The sequence below is a fragment of the Delphinapterus leucas genome, chromosome 9 (genome assembly GCF_059928025.1).
Source record: "Delphinapterus leucas isolate spDelLeu-1000000601 "Yukka" chromosome 9, BTC_Dleu_Yukka2, whole genome shotgun sequence".
Classification (NCBI taxonomy): Eukaryota; Metazoa; Chordata; class Mammalia; order Artiodactyla; family Monodontidae; genus Delphinapterus; species Delphinapterus leucas.
The window spans coordinates 24378653-24396361 of NC_143137.1; the positions used below are offsets into that span (position 1 = coordinate 24378653).

General features: G+C 39.6%; 1 protein-coding gene across 4 annotated transcripts in view; it reads left to right on the top strand.

Annotated features, from left to right (window-relative positions):
- Positions 1 to 12371: 12371 nt before the first annotated feature.
- Positions 12372 to 17709, top strand: part of ZNF800 (zinc finger protein 800) — a 49676-nt gene continuing 44338 nt past the window's right edge. For 2 of the 4 annotated variants that reach the window (XM_022581974.3, XM_022581984.3), the window contains exons 1-2: positions 12372 to 13065; positions 13555 to 13673. In XM_022581974.3, coding sequence (XP_022437682.1) covers positions 13613 to 13673 — 61 coding nt within the window. In that variant the 5' untranslated portion in view covers positions 12372 to 13065; positions 13555 to 13612. The remainder of the gene's footprint in view (positions 13066 to 13554; positions 13674 to 17709) is intronic. The other 2 variants (XM_089917442.1, XM_022581994.3) reach the window with 2 other exon arrangements.

The window sequence follows — 17709 nt, forward strand, 5'->3', positions numbered from 1 at the left end:
ATGCCAGCTAATTAACGTTCATAAATAATTTTTGATTATTCAAGTAATTATATTCTCTTAATGAGTCACATTTCATGCAAATTAATTTGTCTATATAAATTAATCATAGCAAAGAACATCCTTACATATTATGTATATTTGTACTAACTCCATAAATATAAGCAGTGATGTATTTTGGTAGAATATGGTTTCTCAGATTATGTAAATTGAGTCCTTCTAAGCTGATAATCATGATATTTCTGATGAATGTTTAATAGAAGGAAAATGTTTTTTCTGTTTTAATTATTTTGACATTTTTAATCAGAAAGTAAATTAATGAAGGCACATGCATGGAAACAGTAGATTTCATGTGATCTGTAGGGAGACAGCAACTGTACTAGACTGTAAACTCCTTGAGGGCAGAGGTCATGTTTTTTTGTTCATGATTATATCTCCCATCCCAATCCCTAGCACTGTTATTGGCATATAATAGGTGCTCAATAAATAGCTGTTACATGAATGAATCAAAATACTCTAATTCCATCCTTGATATTTATAGAGGATAAACCAATGATGCCTGATCCCAGTGTTGGCATTAACAGGTCAAGTTGTTGGTTTGTGTCTCAATTTATGAAAAAACCAGTGAGTAACATTGTATATTCTAACTTTGAATTAGGAAGGGTAGGAAAAGTCTGATTTCTTATTGTATGGTTCATGTGAGAATAGTTTATTCCGAGTTGTTGTATTTTGAACTATGAGTTCCGAGGCACGAAGGTTTGGTTCAATCACCAGTCATTTGTGAACAATGTCTGGGTTGGAAATAACTTCAGAGTCATCTTTTTAAACCCAGTCTTCCATTTTAAGTTTGAATCTCCTTTACAATATTTCTGCCAAGGGCCCAGTCAAAGTTTGCACATTTCCAACTGATAGAGGACTTATCACCTCCTGAGGCAATCCATTCCATTTAAGGACAGTTTGGTTAGAAAATTCTTTATTCTATCATATTGAGATTGGCCTTCCTGCACTTCTTGCACCCAGCAAGGATGGGCATATAGAACACATACTTTTCCTCTTCCATCTGACACCTCATGTATTTTTGAAGTCTTCAGTGGCTAGGCGACATTTCCCCAGTTTGTACGAACACTCCAGGTAGGACATGATTTCCTATCTCTTCCCTTTTCTGGTCATTCTCCCAGTGAATGTGCCTCTGTTTGTTTGTATCTCTTTTAAAAGTGTAGTGTCCAGACAGAGCCCAGTATTTTAAGTGTGGTTTATGTGCAGCAACTATGCTCCTGCCAAATACTGGATTTGTAGATAGCCAGGAGTTTCCGCACACGTTTTCTCCTGGTAGTGTAGTGACAATTCCTGTGAATCGGCAGCAACCTTTCTGTCTCCCTCGTGAAAGTATCAGAGCTAGAGCATTTTAGACTGGGCAAAGTGATTTTTTTCATAGGTCACATCAGGAGAGAATATCTCCATGCTCAGTGAACATATGAAGGCTAGTATAAAGCTATTTAATACTGCTTGGTAAGTGAGATAATGAATGTATGTAAAGTGCCTAGGCTGGTGTCTGGTCCAGAGTAGTGACTCAGCTAATGTTCATTAACTTTTGCTTTCCCCTCGCCATCTCTTTATATTTTTTCTCAGAATTTTTTCCCCTCTCTTTTAACACAAGGATGATGTAGGGATGAACACGTAGACTATAAAATACCTTCTGTAGACTCTTTTTGTAATCCCCAGAAGACATGAGTTCTCTGTTTTCTTTAACTAAAATCCTAAGGGAGAGTTAGATGAGATACAAACGTCTCAGACGTTTTCCACATAAAATATAGCACTTAAGTTGAACAATCTTTAGGCATTCATTTTATTAATCTAGTTGACTTGTGCATTATTTTGCATCTTCATTCATCTGGCTGGGTTGTGTGTTTAAAATGAACTTCCTAGCTATTTGTTTTATTTAAAATTATGGATACAAATTCGAATAAAATTAGTGTATTTGAACACCAAATAAAATAAAATAAAGTAAAATGAGCTTCCTAAGACTAGAAAGACAAGGATTAAAAAATGAGAAGTTTCAATTTTTTCACTTTATTGTATTACAATTTCCAGTTTCACAAGAGATTAAGAAAAGAGAACTAACATGGATAGGGGAATTCTTGAATATCCTATAGCAATTGTTTCTTTAAAAATAAGGTTCTGAGAAATGTAAAGCAACTTTGTTCCATAAATGAAACTGCCATTCCTAACAGTTGGCACACCATCTCTTTTAGCGATAAGATGCTTAGAAACACACTGAACTTTGACTCACTTTTTTACAAAGACGTTTATTTTAGAAGAGAGAGTGACACTACTTTAGGTACTCCCCCACAAATTACTAAGAAGAAAGCATCATTCTATGGCATTGAAAACAGTGATATTAACTCCAGCATCTAGGTGTTACTGGATGACGTAGTACTGCCCAGCAACACAGGTCTTACCAAGGATCTCGACACTCTGGATCCTGAGGGGCTTTATTCTAACTTGAAACATCTCTTCTTGAGTGGAGAGAGTAATTCCTTGATGCTCTTTTTCAAAATTCTCACCGATCTAACTTTTTTCCTTACTCCACATATGATCATTACAACACTGAAATTGCTTTAACTGTTTGCTGACTGACAATAACTGATGACTTGAAGTAGAAGAAACACCCAAGCAAGCTTCCTGACTTTTTATAAGGTACCTTCTACCTGCAGAGGCTCTAATTCTAGAGATTTCTCAGATGTAAAATATGCAACTTTCATTTGAGAAAATTAGACCGTTTAAATGGGAAAAATTAATGCCAATTTAAGATAAAAATGTGATCATTTTGTAGAAATTATTTTAGAAATTACTTAAAATCTCAAATCAATATAATAAGTGCAGACACCATTTATTTACTTAAAATGTTCCGTTAATACAGCATTTTGTTGTAGGTTATAGTCTGGTACTATAGTCTGGTACATAGTAGTCTATGTATTCAACTGGAATTAAGACCTAAGGCACATGTGTTGACTCAGTTCTCATAAGTCAAAAATGTACATTTCTTCTGATCCTTTGTTGTTAGAGATGAGGCATCATCTCACTTTTCCAGAGAAGATTTTGGATTTGGTATTTTAGATCAAGATACTAATGAAGTTAGAGTTACATAAAAGACATTCTGTTCTACAGTCCTGAACTGCAGCCTTATTTTCAGTCATTCAAATAAACCTTCTTGGCCATAAGGAGGAGCAGTTAGGAGAATGAATGAAAAACTCAGACTGTCCCTTTTTTTTTTTTTTAGTGGTACGCGGGCATCTCACTGTATCTCACTGTTGTGGCCTCTCCCGTTGCGGAGCACGGGCACCGGACACGCAGGCTCAGCGGCCACGGCTCACGGGCCCAGCCGCTCCGCGGCATGTGGGATCTTCGCGGACCGGGGCACGAACCCGTGTCCCCTGCATCGGCAGGCGGACTCTCAACCACTGCACCACCAGGGAATCCCCCAGACTGTCTTTTTGATGGTACAATATCAAATACAAAGCCCTTCATGACTGTTGTTCAACCTGAAGCACAAAACATTTACAACTTCCGATTTAGGATGAATGATTCTGTTAATATATAATAATAGGTAATCTGTTAGCTGGCCTAAAGAAATAGGTCTTAGTAACATTTTAATATTTACTTGGAAAAAAACCACATATTATTATTCATCATCTGTTATCATGGCTTTTCTAACTCGAGATGAAAACATGCTGCAAACACCCCCTCCCCCCTGCCCCCATGCTTCTGTTGTGAATAGACCTTATAAGTCCATGGTTTCAGTCATCTCTCATGTGCTTGTCTTATGTGATTATCATGAAACAATACAGGTTTTTACTGCGTCACAATTACTAGATTGGGAGCTCCTCAATAATTAGACTATAAACTGCAAGTAGGTAAGAACTTCCCAAATTATTCATGGATGTATTCCTAGAACCCAGTGCATAGGCACTAAGGAAATTTTTGTTTACTAAAGGGAAGAGACCTGGTCTTACTCATCAATGTATTCTCAGCTTGACATGATGTTTGGAATATTACAGATACTCAGCAAACGTTGGTTGAATGGATTTACTGATAATAAATCAACACCCAGGGTAATAAATATTTTTCTAACTTTTTATCATATAAGAGTAAACCAAAAAACAGCTTCCAGTTACATAATTGACCATAGTTTCTAATTATATTACAGTCAGTTCAATTAACTTTTACTCTCTTTAATTTTGCTTTGATAGTTTCTAAAACCTAAGTAAGATTACTGAGATCACTAGTTGAAAGGAGTCTCTATAATAAAACCATTGTTATCTACACATAAATTACTTATTCATAACAACAGGAAAAACAGTAACTATACGGTGGAGAAGCTGAATAACGTCTTAAACCTGTGATCAAGATTAATATCAAACATATATGCACCACCGTGTTCATTGTAGCATTATTAACAATACCCAAGACACGCAAACAACCTAAGTCTCCATTGATGTGCATATATATACACACAGTGGAATATTATCCAGCCATGAAAAGAAAGAAATCTTGTCATTTGTCACAATACGATGGACCTAGAGGGCATTATGCTAAGTGAAATAAGTCAGACAAAGACAAACACCATATGGTCTAACTTATATATGGAATCTTAAAAAAAAACAAAAACAAAACAAAACTGAACTCATAGATACAGAGAACAGATTGGTGGTTGCTGCAGGCGGGGGGTTGTGGGGGTGGGAAGGAGTGAGTGAAATGTGTGAAGGGGGTCAAAAGTACAAACTTCCAGTTATAAAATAATAAGTCCTGGGGTTGTAATGTATAGCATGGTGACTATAGTTAATAATACTGTATTATATATTTGAAAGTTGATAAGGAGTAGATCTTAGAAGTTCTCATCATAAGAAAAAAAGTTTCATAATTCTGTGGTGATGGATATTAACTAGACTTATTGTGGGGATCATTTTGCAATATATACGAATATATTTGAATCATTGTGGTGTACACCTGAAACTAATATAGCGTTATATGTCAATTATATCTCAACTTAAGAAAAAGGATTACTGGGAGTTCTCTGGTGGCCTAATGGTTAGGGCAAGCCACGTAGCTAGGTGCAAAAAAAAAAAAAAAGCCTATCAACCAGGCATTCCATGCCTTGAGAAAGACACCACATCAAGTATTACATACCATTCAAAAAATGTAAAACTTCAATCTAATCATGAAGTAACATCAGACAAGTCCAAATTGACTCATTCTATAAAACAACTGGCCCGTATTGAACAAAATGTCATTGTCATGAAAGACGAAGAAAGGCTGAGGAACTATTGCAGGTTAAAGGAAAGCAAAGAGACATGACAACTAAATGCAATATGTGATCCTGGATAGGGTCTTAGATTGGAGGAAAAAAAATCCATAAAAGGCATTATCAGGATAACTGACAAAATTATAACATAGACCTTAGTCTAAATAAAAGTATTGTATCAGTGTTAAACTTGCTGAATATGATAACTGTATTGCGCTTATGTAAGATAATAAAATCCTTGCTTTCAGAAAATACACACTGAGGTAATTAAGGATAAAGGGGCAGGATGTACATTTGAATCTACCCTCAGATGGTTCAAAAAATCAGATATGTATATGGATTGAGAGAGAGAGCAAGTGAGCAAATATGATGAAATGTTAAAAATTGGTGAATCTGAGTAGAGTATGGGAATTATTTGTGTTCTTTCAATTTGCTTTTAAATTTGAAACTATTTCAGAATTAAAAGTTAAAAAAGTCAAAGATGATATCTAAAAAAAGCAGAAATTGCTTAAAATACAATCCCATTTATTTGCAAGTTAAAAAAAAAAAAGTTAAAAAAACCAACCAAACCAAAATAACCACCCCTCATAAAAACAAAAACACAATCCTGATGAATGGTTTTACATGATGAATGGTTAGTAGTTTCAAGTGTCCAGCTACGGCATATAGTCTACAGCATTACTAATTCTATACAATAGTGGTTCCTTTAATTGTCCTCGTATGGTTGTTCTCTACATTGAAAATGAGTGTCCTATTAGGCCAGGGGCCTAATTAAACTAAACCAGTAAAATTGATTTTCCCCACTAAACTTTTTCTTATGATGTTTATTGCAAAGAATGAACGTTGTCATTATTTCTTCTTTAGCCCAATTGAAATGAAAATTTGTTCACTCAAGCCCATCTAGTAACTTTTAATTGTTGCCTATCATGTGCCATGTAGTGGGCTAGGTGATGGCAAAACAAAAGAGGAATAAGTTATGATGTGTTTCTTGACGAATTCAGACTAATGGGAGAGTCAGCCATTTAATCAGAATGATTTATTACAGGAGCAGGAAAATGGAGCAGTTATTTGTCTGTGGGAGCTAGTTTCTCAGAAGAAGTGACATCTGAAGGATGAATAGGAGCTTTCCAGGTGGAGGGGAAGGATATTTATTTCCAGGTGTAAGGAGTAGCATGTGCAAAGGCTCAAAGCCTTGAAAAGTTCAATACTCATTTCTAATTTATGCCAGATGTAGCTCAGAGGCATTAAAACCTACGTCAGCTGCTTTAAAAAAATTTTTATTGTGAAATATTATACACGTTCATAAAAGTGCATAAAACATAACTATCAGCTTGCTGAATTATTACAAGGCAAATATACATATAACGGTCATTAGGTCAAAATCTATAAAATGGCCAGTAGCCCCCAAATTGGCACCCCTCCCCTCCCAGTACACTTCCCAAGCTTCTACCCAAGCCACTGTTCTATTATTTAACAGTTGCTTTAACTAATGGATACAGCCACATAACCTACAACTCTATCATCTCTCTCTAAAATTCCCTCGTGTCCCACACTCCCTCCCCACCCAGCTAAACTACTGTTTGCTTTGTTGATTTCTGCAAAGGGTGAGAAATCCAGCAAGTTTGTTTGGAGCATAAAGTTGTGAAGTTGTGGGAGGGACAAGTATAATAGCAAGTATTTATTATTGTTATACCTGAACTGTGTTCCAGGTCCTTCTGGGCACTTTATTCATTCACTGATTTCCCACAACACTGAAAGTAGCAGACAGCTGAGGAAACTGAGGTTCAAGACAGGTTCTCACTTGTTTAGAGACACAAAACTCATGAATGGTGGAGATGGGACTAAGACCTAGATTTTTCTGGCTCCAAAACAAATGCTTTTTTTTTTTTTTTCCAACACAGCTTGTGGGATCTTAGTTCCCCAACCGGGGATCGAACCCTGGCCCCCTGCAGTGGAAGCGTAGAGCCCTAACCACGGGACCACCAGGGATTCCCCATGTGCTCTTTCTACTAATGGTTTTTGTTGAGATTTGACTTCTTCATATGGAAAATGAGCAGTCAACAGAAATTTTAAATTGGGAAGTAATATTATTATATTTGTTTGGACTACAATTCTGTTGATAGTGTGGAATAATGGAGAGAGGGAGAGATGGTGGTAGGGAGGCCATGGAGGTAGTTATTGAAATTGTTCAGAGATGAGGTTTTGGACTAGAAGATTGATGGTGCCCATGGAGAGAGGACACTATTTTCTAGACTTTTCTGAGGTATAACCAATGGTGCTAGGTTAGGCACTGGGGATAAGTGAGATGAGAAACCTTGTACACAGGTAACTTGCATTACTTTGCATCTCTGCATGTGCTCCTCTCTATGACTCCAAGGCCTCTACCTTGATAGCCTGAATAGATAGCAACACTGTTGATTAAAATTTGGAAGAGGAAGAACAGGTTTCGTGAGAAGGTAGGTTCAGTTTGGACCCTGCTAATTTTGAGATGCCTGGGAAAATTCAGATTATCTGCCTCCTGGGTAGTTAGAAATAGAGCTTAGAGGCTTCAGGGACAGGTCTGAGCTGAAGATAAAATTTTAGGAATAATCAGAATATATAATCCGAACGCATGTAACTTGAGGTACAGGACCTGGACTCAGACCTACATTTAAACCTTAGGTCAAACACAAATTATCTGTGCCCTAATTTGTAAAATGGGATAATATCTAACCCAGGAACTTGGTAAGGATTCAGTGAAAAACCAGAAAGCACTTAGCACCTTGTCTGAGTTCAATAAGTGACAAAATTATCTTTAGCTATTATTATTAGATTATAATACAGACTTACTTATGAACATACTCCCCTATAACAAAAAACATTTTTTAAAATGGAATTCACTTAAATGTTATCTAAAATGCATTTGAATGGAAGACCTGTAAGGCATGGTTTGGTGCCGTGTCACATGGCACCATGGTATATGCTCTGTGTCACCTGGCCAGGAAGACCTAAGTGTGCTTTTAGCACCAGGAATGGAAACTTTAAGTCCATGTTCGGGGTGTGGGGTGGGGGGGTGGTTCCTAGTAGGTGACTTACCTCCAGGGCAGCAGGTACAACCTACTCCCTACTGTCCTTAAAATAAACATCTTAGGGAAAGCATTATCATCCCTTTTCATATTATGTTGCTTACTTAGATGTTAAGTTCTAGAATTGATAATAGATCAACACTTTAATATTTGTCCTTCTAAATCAATTTTCCATGACCCTTTCTAAACTTTCAGCCTCTATTTTGGTCCATAATTTGATTTGTAAATAATTATGAATTTAATTATTTGTGTTGTAAAATGCCACATCATAATCAAAGCTGGAAAAATCTGGACCAGAATATGTATGTCCTATAGGAACTATAAGTGCTTCTACTTGTTGTTAGGTTTTTATACTGTGTTTTAGAGAGATTTGTTTAGAACAGTTGGGAAAATCTTAAAGAAAGCAACAAAATGATGAGGAAAGTAAAGGAATCACTAAAGTTTATTTATACAAGGCCAGCAAATTGACCCACTTAGTTTAAAGAATTGGTCTGACTAGTGTTTCCTTGTTATGCTCTTCTTAAAGGCATCATCGAGCATTAAGAAAAAGAAAAGCAATCCAGCAGCTTTAGTTAGTATCATTCTTGAAATAATTGTATATTGTGATAGACTACATGCAAAGATCATCACAATAATTGCTTCCATTCCTATATGCATATCCCTTTGAAATGTGACTTGGCTACTCCTCCCATCAAGAAGGGAAATTTAAAATACAGCACAAGTGAACTTATCTACAAAACAGAGACTCACAGACATAGAGATCAGACTTGTAGTTGCCAAGGGGGAGGGAGGGAGGGAGAGGGGTAGACTGGGAATTTGGGGTTGGTAGATGCAAACTGTTACACTTAGAATGCATAAACAACAAGGTCCTACTGTATAGCACAGGGAACTATATCCAGTCTCCTGGAATAAACCATAATGGAAAAGAATATTAAAAAAAGAATGTATATATGTATAAAACGGAGTCACTGCTATACCGCAGAGATTGGCACAATATTGTAAATCCACTATACTTCAATTAAAAAAATTTAAAAAGAAGGGAAATTTATCTCCCCAGTTTCTGAATATGTGCTGACCTTTTGACTTTCCTTGACCAATACAGTGTGGTGGAAGTGATGCCAAGTTTCTGCTTCAAGAGGTCTTGCAGTTCCCACTCTGTATTTGCTTGGCATGCTGCCACAATGTGAAGATGCCCAGGATAATATTGAGGATGAAAGGCTACAAGGGGAGAGAGAGGTCCAGCCAATAGTCAGCACTAACTGCCATCCATGAGTGCACCCAGTCAAGCTGCCAGATGACTGTAGCAGCAACATGCATGATCCCAGACAAGGCCAGAGAACACATAAAATGGCTTTAAGGCACTGATTCTAGGGTGGTTTGCTACGCAGTAATAGTATATATGTGTGTGTATGTATGTGTGTATATGTGTATATGTAATATATACACATACACACACTCACATATATATTCTCTAGCCTTGAAGATGAGGGAATATTTTTAAAGAGGGTCTTAGGTTAATCATTAGGATGCACTTGCAGACTTTAAGGATCAAAAATTTCCTTAAAGCTGTAATGATGTGTCACCTAGGTTGCTGCAGTGAACAACGAAAAGGGAAGACAAATACTTTTTCTGTGATGGTTTGTGCATAGTGTTTTTAGAGGTAGCGTGAAAATTCTAGAAGATGTTCAAAGTCTCTTTAAACTCTAGGGCCCTGTGAAATTCAGTTGTGATTTCAGCAACTCCATTCCCGCTTCGTGAACTTGTAGGTGGCATTTTAATACCTTTCACAAATGACAGGATCTACTGGCTCATCTTTCACATACAATGTGATCCAAAACAGCTGTGGTACAGTGTAGGCAACACAGTATAGCCAGCATAACATAGTGACTAAGGTCATGAGTTCCAGAGCCATACCGTTTGGGTTCAAATGCTGGTTCAGTTACCTATCAGCTGTAACCTTGATGAGTTATTTAACCATTCTTTGCCTCAGTTTCTCCCCCTGAAGAATGGAATGATAACAAAATCTCATTGGATTGTTGTTAGGATTAAATGAGTTAATGCTTGAGCTTAAAACATATTACTCAAAACATGTCAGATACTAGCATTGTTATTTTATAAAGGGAATGATCTAGGTCCTAGACTCAGTTCTGTTAACTGTGTGACCTTCAGCACATCAGTTAACCTATCTGGGTTTCAGTTTTCTGCCTATAAAGTAAGGTTTACTATGTAACTTCCATGGTTTCTTTTCCTCTTTAAAATTCTATGATTCAGGGTTCAATATTTGTTCTACCCACATGCACATTACAATCTTGTCTATAATTCTAATTTTTCAAAGATTGTTTAAAACTTATTCTATTAACAAGCAATTTTGAGGACCCTCTAGTAATGACCACTTTGAAGTACAATATAAATAATACTGCATTTACTCAGGAAACTAAACATTTTTTATTCACATCTGGTCAGCAAACATTTACAACTCTTACATATCCGAAGAGATGCCTTTTCAGGTTTATGAAAACTTAAAATTGTATATTCATTTTTTAAACCCATGATAAATTTGCTTATTAAAGTAGGAAAAGATCTTCCAAAAGTGAAGACAATATTTCACCACAAATTTTACCAAAGATGTCCAGTGTTAAATAAAATCCACTGTTAAGGGTCACGTATAAAATTTTTGTCTATTTTTTTGCTTAAGCATATTACACACAATATTATAAAAAAATGTGATTTTTTAAATTGGCTTCATAACACCATCATGTGGACGTAGTTTATTTTACACTGGTTTATAAATTGTGGCATTTCATTTTAGTTTGATGTTTTGTATTGCTTCTTGACAATGGGACAGATAAAAAGATCAAACATACTAAGGTGACCAGTTAGTATGTAGAATGTACAGTACGTGGAATTCCTTTTTAAAAGTTTTTCATTTTCCTATCCTTTTCCTATCACCCCTATAATCAAGCTGCTACAATCCCTTAGGACCTATGCAAATGTTCCATTCAATATTTTTACAGTAACAAATTTATCAATTACTGGATCTACTACAAACTTAACTTTTAATTCTGAAAATAGATTTCAGTCACTCATTTGTTTTTCCAAAAGCCTATCTACGAAACTTTGTTTTTCAGGGATCCGAAAACTGGCAAGCTAACTACGAAGTGGATCTTGGGGGTGGGGGGGGAGAGATGGAGATAAATAAAGCAAAGGGGCTTCTTCTGTCTTAAAATTTTCATATTTGCTTCTGGAGCAAGAATTCTATCCTAGGCGTCGGGGAGAAGGCGGGGGAGGCGTCTCTCCTGCCCCCGAGCAGCGGCACACGGGTTTGCTGAATTTGACAGACCACTGCGATCTTGGGGGATTTTCCAAGCTGGAAGAGAGCGCCGATGAGAAAAAGTGCGTACAGCCCACGTGACCCAACTTCACTTTCAGGTGCCAGAAGCGGAGCGCAGCTGCAATCAATACCGATCTTCCACCAACTAGGTTGTATTCCTCCCAAGGACCTGCTAAAACCCCCTAAGTTCTGAGAGACACACTTCGGAAATTGTTGGGTTTAAAAAAAAAAAAAGTTCCACTTGTACCATTTATAAATGCGCTGACAACTTTTTCGGAATCACCACGATTTACGGCTTACGCATTTGCCAAGCCTTTTCCTACAGTTCCCTCCCTTGCTTTTCCAAGCCTCCCGTTTCGGTTCCACCGAAAGAAGAAAAGCGATAGCAACAGTTTGGTTGCCCAGCAGCCCGTCTCCCGGGCGCAATCACCGCACCAGGGGCCTCACACCTCTCGGCCCGCGAAGCCCAGGACTTCGGCTCCCCGTCCGCCGGGGACGTGCGGGAGTACGGCCGCTTCGAGACCCGGGCCGCGGTCCCGCGCCACCCGCCCCGGCTCCCTCCCCGCGCCCGGCCGCAGAGCGTCGCCACCCAACCTTCGGGGACGCCGGGCTGGGCGCATGCGCGCGGCGCTCCCGGGCGTGCCGGCCACACTCCCCCCACCCACTCCGAGAGCTTGTCACTTCCTGCCCTCGCCCCATCTCCGTCCGGGGTCAGTCAGTCGCTCCCTGTCGCAGCCGGCGAGTCTCTGCTTCCCCCTTCCTACCCGCTCCGCGGCGGCAGCTCAGGCTCTTCGTGGAGGGGCAGACAGAGAAAGAGAGAGACTGACTTAATAAAGTTTCCTGAAACAACAACTATTACCAAGAAGAGCCCAAGGCGGGGGAAACCCCCATCCTTCCCCGCCCCTCTCCAAAAGCCTGAGGGACCGTCGCAGGTGGAGCGGCGCTGAGGGGAGCCGGGCTTCGGCGGCAGCCGTTGCCCTGGCAAGGGGCGCCTCGGGTCCTGCCCGCTCCGGTTCCGGCTCCTTCGGTGGCGGCGGCAGCGGCTGCGGGGCGGTACCTCCTGTCAACTGCCTGCGCCCGCGCGCCGTCAGCCCGCCCGCCCAGCTCCACAGCGCGGAGAGACGCCGTGAGCCGCCGCCACAGCCGTCGCCTCGGGTCGCGGAGGGACGTGGTGAGCTGCGGCGCTTCCGCGTCAGCGCCGGCGGGGAATCTTTGGGAGCGCGTCGGGCCCGAACCCCGGTCCCTTCGCGCGGTCCGCCGAGGCTGCGCCAGGTGGGGCCCGAAGCCGTCTCTCACGCCAGGCTGTCCCCGCGGCCGTCCGGCCTGCCTTCCTTCCTTCCGCCCGCCCGTCGGCCCGCCCTAAGAGTTCAGTAAGTTGGGCGCACTTGGTTGGGGGGACGGGGGTTCAGCCGGGGAGACCCTGGCGCACGTGCGTCGCGGGAGGGCGCGACGTGGGCCGGCCGCCGGCGGGAGCTACACCTCGGCCGCCCGGCCGCCGCGCCCCCCGCCCCACGGGCCCCGGCGCCGGCCGTGCCCGCTGCGCTCCGCGCCTCCGTCTCCGCGCGCGCCCGCCCGGGAAGGCGAGGCCGCCACCGCCACCGCCGCCCGCGCAGCCGGCCAGGCCCTTGCCCTGCGCGCCCGGGGCTGCGTTTCCGGGTAGGGCGATGAACCTGTGCGGGAGTTCGGGCTGAAGAAGCCTTCGTGCGTTTTTCTTTCTCAGTTCGAGAGGAGGGTGCAGGGCTGTGTAGGGAAAGCGGAGGGCAAGCGGAGGGCGGGTGAGGGGAACGTTTCTGGAAAATGCAGCCAGAACCCCCCCAGGAAGTTCAGGCTGAGTGACGGGTTTGTGCTTCTTTCAACAGCCAAGCCGCAATGAAGAGCTTCTTACAGTGAAAGGAAAGTAGGTCGCGCCCACTGAAAATGCCTTTAAGGGACAAATATTGTCAGACTGACCACCATCATCACGGATGCTGTGAACCAGGTATACGCCTTCCTTCAGTTACTTTGCCCTCCACCAGAGCCGCTCTGCCTTCTGTTTCCTTTTAGTTCTCCTTACCTCCTGCCCAAGAAGACATTCCTAACTAAGCAGGCTATAATTTCCCCCAGCATAAAACCAGTTATGAAGCTAAAAGCTTGTACAAACAAGAGATCTCCCCTGCTTGATCTCTTAAAAAAAGTACTGCAAGTGTCACCTTAAATCTTTTCCACAAGATCAATTACTCAATCCCCTTTCCTTTTCTTTCAAGGCAGCCTGCAGTTAGTAGTATACCCTCATGGTCTGTGAATGTTTAAAACTGAAGAGAAAGGAAAAAATGGGTAGTAGAATACTGGCATTTATCTTCGAGGAAGCTGTTTCATGTAAATTTTTAAAAACTAAGTTTCTCGTGCTTTGATAGTGCTTAAAGACAGAATAATGCTTAAACTTAAAAATGAGTTTAGTTTGGGCTAAGAAAAGTTTGCTGAAGTCAACTTGTTGGAAGAATCAGGTTTTGTTAAGTGGAACCTCTTAAAGAAATTTCTTGGACAGAACACATTGTTGCAAAATCTGAATATTTAGATAGAATACATAAATATTTTTAGGATAGTTTGTTCAGTGGAACTCTTTTGAGTTGAATTTATGGAATGAAGAAGTTGCTTTTTGAAGGCTCATGAAGAGTATTACAACACTTTAATAAATGTGATATATAAACTCTTAATGGTTTCTCTGCTTATTAGAAGTATGATGTGCTTTGTCACAAACATTTAGAGGTACAGCTTAAAAAGGGAATCCTTGAATACACAGTCACTAAGCCAACTAAGGGCTCTTCTGTTACAGTTCAAAGGCAGTTGTTTATCATTATTTTTGACCTAAAAGTTATTAGGATTTTTTAATACTTTTGCTTGTTTTTTTGTTGGAGTATTTTAACTGCACTAATGTACTTGGTTTTGTCACAGTAGAGTTCATGTAAAGTAGAGTACTTTTTTTGTATAATGGGAAAAAATGGCAATGGTAAAAGGGGAAGAACTATTTTCGGAACACTTTGGTACACATGAGAATAAAATTTGTACTATGACCCTATCCCCACTGATTTGCTGAAAATAATACTTTTTCTAGTAAAACAGGCAATCCCAGGGTGGAATCCAGTGTTTATTCAACTGTTCCCTGATCTACCTACCTTTCACCATCCTTTCTGCTGCATATTTTGTATCTTTGAAGTGATGATATATCACTTAACGTTTTGCCAAATGTTGAATGGATTTTGCTAGTTTTGAAGTACAAAGCTGTGAATGACTTCTTATACTTGTGTTCCACTGTCTTTTTATTCCATTTTTTTTCTGAGAAGTCATTTGAGTTGCACTAGTTAATTAAATCATCATATTAAAACCTTCTTATTTAGGAAGAAATTTATTTGGTCACTCATTTCTTTATTTCTTTGACAAATCTTTATTGAACACCAGTTAGGGGCTAGGCACTATTCAAGGCAATGGGGATATAAGTGGTGAACAAAACAGATAAGCTCACCCCCTCATGGAACGTTTGAGTGGGAAGAGATAGACGTAAGTAAACAAGTAAGATAATTTGTGACCATACCTTATTTATAAAGTATATATTCTGGTAATTAAAGTTTTCTAGATACTTTAATGTCTTTTTAAAGAGGTTTTCCAGACTTGAACTTTTAAATATGTGTTGGAACTTTTCTGCTGCTTTTTCTCCCTCATTAACACAAATTCAGATAAGTTGCATTAATTGAAAAATTTCAACTTTATTTTGCCAGGAATTTTTCCCATGCAACTTATTTTTCAGACTGTCATGTCAAAAGTGGTTGGTGTTTCTTCACTTTCTTAGTTAGAAGTAAACACTTTCTGAGAATTTAGTTCAGTGGAAAGCCAAAAGTTTAACTTACGGGGTAGCTAATTGTCATTATTTCAGAGGAAGGTATGGGCCAAGTGGGAGGATGTTTCCATTATTGAGAGGAATATGTTATGGTAGTTTTAAAAAGAGGATGCCCTCAGATGGAGGAAAGACGGTGACATATGTTTGAGAAGTTCTTTTAATGAGCTGTCCCAAGAGGTCTGACCTCCTTTGGATTATGAACGATAGGTGAGTTCTGAATGAGAGCAGTGTGTTCCTGAGCAGGTCTTGATAGGATGGATCAATTTGTATTGAGGGGTGGTGTTATAAGTCTATCAGTGTATGTAAAATATTCTTACTTATGTTTTAAGAAAGTTTTTTGTTAGAGAAATTTTCAGATGTTCAGAAGTAGAGAGAATGGTATAAGGAACCTGATGTAGCCATTACACAACTCCATCAGTTATCAATATGTGGACAAGCTCTTTTGATCTGTATTCTCCCCTCCCCACAATTCCCTTCTCCATCCTCCAACTGCTCCCCTACTCTCTACTGTTTGAAAGAAAATCTCAGACATCATAGGTAGAAGGATGTTTTAAGGGGCTTATTTTAGGGTAGGAGAGACTCTTAAAAAAGTAGGTGTTTTATTCTGGGAAGTGTGTTCTTGGAAGGATGTAAAGCAAGGTGTTAACTTCTGAGCGTTTGTGTTTTTTGGCTGGAGAGAGATGCTCTTTTTTTCCTGAATGGTCATGTAACCTGATCTTGGGAGGGATGTTAGGATATGTAAGAGGAAATTTTATAAAATACATATAAAGTTTTTTTAGGATTGAGAGTATGTTTTCATGAAGAAAGAAAAGTTTCTTACAAGGGGACCTACACAGATGTGTATACCAAATGAATGTGTCCACTCATAACTGAACTAACCCTGGGGTTATTTTGAATGGTATCTCAGGATGTGTATCTATTCTGGTGGTACCAGTGATGGTTATGGGTAACAAAATTTTGCTCTAGCTTTAAAATCAGATGTTGTTATGTGGAAGTGGAAGTTAATGTATTACAGGAAGTTTTCTGGAGCATGTACCTAAATGAGGAAAGGGGGCTCTAAGGAGAAGTTTCCATTTTTTTCCCCCATATTTCTCCCTTATTCATTACTCTTTTTTCATTCTTCCTTTCTAGAATTCTTGTCACTTAGAGAGCCAGGCCTTCGAGCTTTTTAGTTCTTTAAAATTGTATAACTTCTATCCTATCTTCTGTAGTTGTTATTTTTTATAATCAGTTATTGGTTGTTACAGTGTACAAATACTGGAAAGAACATCTAACCTAAATAAATGATATCATCAGTCTACTTACAAACTTCTGTTGTTTCTCTAAGGGGTTGCATTCTACTTCTCTTAGATTTTGGAAAAGATTTTTCAGTTTTTGGTGTCAGGAAGGCAGTTGATTTGTAGATTATGATGATGACGGTGCTAGAACATTTATTGAGCCTTTACTATATTCCAGGCTCTGATATAACCAGGTACCTGCATTAGCTAATTTAATCCTCGCACAACCCTATGATTTGGGTACTTTTATTATCTGCATTTTAGAGATGAGAACAGAGAAATCAGAGAGGGTAATTTGCCCTAGTGGTATCTAGTTATTGGTAGCAAAAGAATTTCAGCGCAATCAGTCCAGGTCTGGAGTCTTCTGTTCTTAACCACTGCAGTTAGTGCCAATGTCAGATATTCCCAAAATGAGTTGTATTTGTGTGTATGTTCTTAAAAATACCTCAGAGTTTCTCTTAAAATTGGGAAAATTTTGCTTAATGGAATGATTTGGTCGTGAGACATAGTTCCTCCCCTTTGTGTACACTGAACTTAAGAGTTGAAACCAAAATGAGAATCTAAGGCTGTGTCTCTACACATAGCCTACCAGGCTTGATCAGACAGCTAAATGCTGTCCAAGCCTGGGCCCTGAAGCAGTAGCGGCACACATTACTGAAGTAACCCTCCTTATCTTCTCACACTGAGCGGATGATGGTAAAATATCATCTGGGTTAAGATGGTAAAACATTATAACATATTGAAAAAAAAGAGGTAATTAAAATGGCCAGTTTTTCTCCACCACAGCTATCTCTTTATTTGATATCTGATGGGAAACTTCAGTTTTCCTTTTCAGTTACCTTGTTTCTTATTACCATAATCTTATT